This window comes from Microchirus variegatus (genome assembly GCF_963457635.1).
Source record: "Microchirus variegatus genome assembly, chromosome: 10".
NCBI classification, from domain to species: Eukaryota; Metazoa; Chordata; class Actinopteri; order Pleuronectiformes; family Soleidae; genus Microchirus; species Microchirus variegatus.
The window spans coordinates 27,926,320-27,930,830 of NC_139811.1; the positions used below are offsets into that span (position 1 = coordinate 27,926,320).

General features: G+C 44.7%; 1 protein-coding gene across 1 annotated transcript; it reads left to right on the forward strand.

Annotated features, from left to right (window-relative positions):
* Positions 1–625: 625 nt before the first annotated feature.
* On the forward strand, positions 626–1,133 carry LOC310932584 (induced myeloid leukemia cell differentiation protein Mcl-1 homolog; the record flags this gene model as incomplete). The annotated part of the gene is made up of 2 exons (XM_083895910.1): positions 626–874; positions 1,017–1,133. The coding sequence occupies 2 exons, from the start codon at positions 626–628 to the stop codon at positions 1,131–1,133; spliced, it is 366 nt and encodes a 121-aa protein (XP_083752036.1).
* Positions 1,134–4,511: the final 3,378 nt, after the last annotated feature.

The window sequence follows — 4,511 nt, forward strand, 5'->3', positions numbered from 1 at the left end:
AGGTCTCCTTACACTCCTCCTGAGTTACAATCCTCCAACCAACCAAGGTCTCCTTACACTCCTCCTGAGTTACAATCCTCCGACAAACCAAGGTCTCCTTGCACTCCTCCTGAGTTGCACTCCTCCTGAGTTACAATCCTCCAACCAAGGTCTCGCACTCAACCAGGGTCCCACACATTCATACTGGGGCATTATGGGTCACTTCCTGTGCATGTCTTAGACACTTATTTCATTTGTATCGCACTGTCGTTAATAGACAACCGAGTTAAAGCCAGTCGTTGTGGCTGTCCGTGAGCATTTGACCATCGTTCAATACGTAAACCATAAACCAGCAGCTAGACGTGAACCATGAACATTAAGCCATGGCAAATGCGCAAGGATTAAGGGAGGGACAATGAGCTAGACAATGAGACCAGGCAACTTATGAAAGGTGTGCTAGGATACATTACTACACTTGGGACACCTGAGGGGACCAAAAGCACAGCTCTGACAACAATGAAAAGAGTTGTGTGCGAGCTACTTGAAAGACACAGATACACATACACAGGTACGTGTTACGGGTAATCGTACCACCTTGAAGCATGTTTCTAATCTGGTTGAAAACTTTATTTGTTTTTTGCAAGGCATGCTCAACAACCTGGCATTGGATGAGAGAGGGGACGATATGAGGTTCATACGTGCAGTGGCCAATTGCCTCTTTGCGGACGGTACCACCAACTGGGGCCGCGTAGCCAGCTTGGTTGCATTTGCGGCTGCAGTGTGTCAGTGCTTGAAGGAGAAGGGTCGAGAGAACTGTGTGGAGCATGTGGGAGAGGAGCTCTCCACGTACCTGCTGACTGACCTGAGGAAGTGGCTAGTTGAAAACAACTCCTGGGTCAGTTCTACTACGTACCAAGAGGTCCAGCTCTTCTTGCTCTGAAGGGTTTAATCGTATTCATGTGCATTCTTACTTCTGTGCAGCAATTCTCACTCCATAGGCTTTAATCTAATGTGCGCGCATTCTCGATTCTTTCCAGCACGGCTTTGTGGAGTACTTTGGAGATGTGTACTCTGCGTCCACAGCATGGAACATACTCATGGCCTTTGCTGGATGTGCTGGAATTGCAACGATTGCCTTACTGTCCATATTGTGAATGCACATCTGGCTGCTTATACACCTTCAACGTCAGGAGAATAAAGTCCGATTGAAACACACTTGACGTTTGTGTTTATTGTACACCATGAATACCACGAACCTAGAGATAACAAGGAGGTCAAAATATGTGTATAGCAGTCTTTATTATGTCAATTACAGAAATACAGGGTTTACACAGCTTGCGGTACATTGACATCACACTCATCTACGATATCTACATATCCATGGGTGTAGGAAATACATAGGGTAGGCTGTCAAAGTCTTCATTCCACCACAACGGCTTTGGGCTCTCTGGGTCGGACCAATCAACCTCTGGGAACATCTGTATTTCACTCCGAAGGTGTGCAAATGTACAGTCAGCCGTGGTCCACCAATCAACCTCTGGAAACATCTGCACATCACTCTGCAGGTCTTCTAATGTAAAGTCCATGGTGGCCGCAGCCTGCACCTCCCCGGGGTTGTCCTCAGTGGTTGAGGACTTGAATGTCGGGTCAGTGTTGTTGGTACAGAGCAACTGAGAGTCAGGGGAGTGCATCTGCGCGGGAGGCGGATCAGATATCGGCTCGTCTACCTCTTCGATGTCCCTCCTGACAACCCGCAGTTCACATGAGGTGCCCCAGATGTTATCCAGAACATGTTTCCAGTGTGAATGCCAGTGCGGTGTAGTCACATAACCGCAAACCCATTCCATCAGAGCTCCAATACCCCTTAGGATGAGGAGTATCACACCCACTCTGTGATGTGAAATATTGAATCGCTTACTCAAGTCCTTCACGTGATACACCCCTGGTTTACTGCCATATACTGATAGACAATTGCGCTGCGGCGTGTCTGTGCACTAAAACCTAATATGGGCAACTCACACTGACCCGTTTGGCAGGTGAACGTATCCCCATTTCTACGCAAGAGTCCAATACCTTCCAATGTTTGTAGTACCACCTTTAACCTCTTTTTGTCACCCAGACATGTGGATACAGACTTAAAAGTAAAGAGATGCACAGTCTCCATATGCTGTAGCAGATCCTTAACGAGTGTGATCCATTTACCAGCCCCGCGTGAAAGTGACATGGTAACAACGGTGACATACAGTAGATGGGCGGACAGGTTAGTCTGACAGTGAGCACTTCAGGTCAATGCCTTTGACTTCGTTAGAATCCTCCAACCAAGGTCTCCTTACACTACTCCTGGGTTACAATCCTCCACCCAAAGTCTTCTTACACTCCGCATGAGTTACAATCCTCCGATGAGGACAGGGTGAGTACAACCTATGAGCCTGTCAGATCGGTTTCTAGAGGAAAAGCACAGCCAAAGCCACCGTCCCACTTGGCCGACCTTTATGTTGCTGACAGACTAATGACTTGTATAAATATCTGCACTGTGGTTGGATAAACTGGATGCCTTTGAGTGAGACTCAAAGTCGGACAACCAGCTATCCAGACCCCCACCCCACTCGTTGCATTCACTACCAGATACATTTGTGTCTACAGCGTGTAGCCTGATATCACAGCTTGGTTCACAAGAACACAATGGAGGCCTACATCAAGGGTGACATAATTGGTAAAGGCGCTTACTGAATCGTGTACAAAGTCAAGAGTGTGGAAACTGGAGATGAGTTTGCTTTGAAATTTCACAGGCTCGGCGTAGTGGATGCTACTGTGAGGGAACTGTCCTGTCTTGCCGCACTGAGGGGTCATCCATATGTGGTCCAGATGCTGGATTGTTTTGTTCATGATGGCGAAATTGCCATGCTCATGACCTACGTACCCTACACATTGAAAGATGGAATACACACAGGATACGATCCGAGAGTCCTCACCACTCAAGCCCAGGTGGTGCAGTTGACCCCGTTGAGTTTTGTGGCTCATTTTCTCTACAGGTGGCCAATGCTGTCTTACATGCACAGACTGAATATAGTGCACAGGGACTTAACGCCTTCCAAGGTGCTGCTCACTGACAATCTCACCGTCCAAGTGGCTGACATGGGTCTCTCTAGACTAGCATCCGACTCGATGAGCACAGGTGTGATGACGGAACCTTACAGGGCTCCGGAGTTGTTTGAAGTAGACGAGGGTAGAGCTGACTGTGCTGCGGAGTACACTTGTGCCATAGACATGTGGAGTCTGGAAGTGGTGATAGCGGACGCTGTGGAAGGCAAACCGGTATTCGGAGCATGTCAAGATCACACTGGAACGGTGTCCACGTACCAGATCATTTTAAGGACTCTGTCCCAAAGGACATGCTTTAATATATGGCTATGGCTATATATATCTATATATATGGGTCAATGACATGACGTGTATATTTTTGTGTCCAAGTCCATTATCTAAAAAACTAAATGTAATCTTTTCATGACATCTATCACTTTATTCTATAAAACCTATTAATTTCCATGCATTTTCAGTAATTTCAAATAATTATATTATTTTTATGTTTTGACTTCTCAAACCCCTAAGATATCAGGTGATGCAGCTGTCTGAGCAAGTGAGCAGACTAAGAAAACTTAAAAATGTTATTTCAATAATGATAAACTCAAAATAAATGTTGTGGTTGTTGTCATTATTATTATTATTATTATTATGTTAAATAAATAGTTTTGAATGGAAAGATATTACACACTTTAAATAATTTTGCATGATAATTTGTACATTTTAGATTCCACTATCACAATTAGCATGACACAGATTAAGTATTAACAATGATACAACTGACAACAGTGCTTCGATTACGAACTACACGTGCTCCATGGACTTAGTCATAACATCTAACACCTGCTGGAAAGTTCTACAACGGTTATTATTATTATTATTATTATTATTATTACAGGGTTTCCCCCAGTGCATTATAAGCCTGGTGGGCCGCCAGGTTTTACTTGCCCCCCCACCAGGCTAAGAATCGTTGCTGTTTATTTTAAATTTTAAATAAAAACATTTTATACACCACAAATTTTTCTAAACCAGGGATCAAGGCCGCTGCGCCCCCCATGTAATCGGCATGCGCTCCCTTGTCCGTGTGCTGACTGAAACTCAAGTCACAGCATCAAATACGTCATTATTACGGTTACATTGTTCTTGTCAATAAAGATGTTTTATTTAGGGATGCACTGATAATGAATCAGAACCTCTCACTGTACAAACTGCCACTTGACTTTATTGTCTGTACAAAGGTTGCAGAGCATGAAAATACAATACAATGGCAAAAACCCCAGTTGTCCAGGGTATCAAACAAACCTACAGTAACATTAAATCACAGACGCGCCTCGCACAACAGAGACCAACCACACTGATCGATCGTTGGGTTTGCATGTGCACTTTTATTGTTTCACAATATACACTGTGCAGTCTATCTACCTCTATGAACATCTACAACACTCATCGCA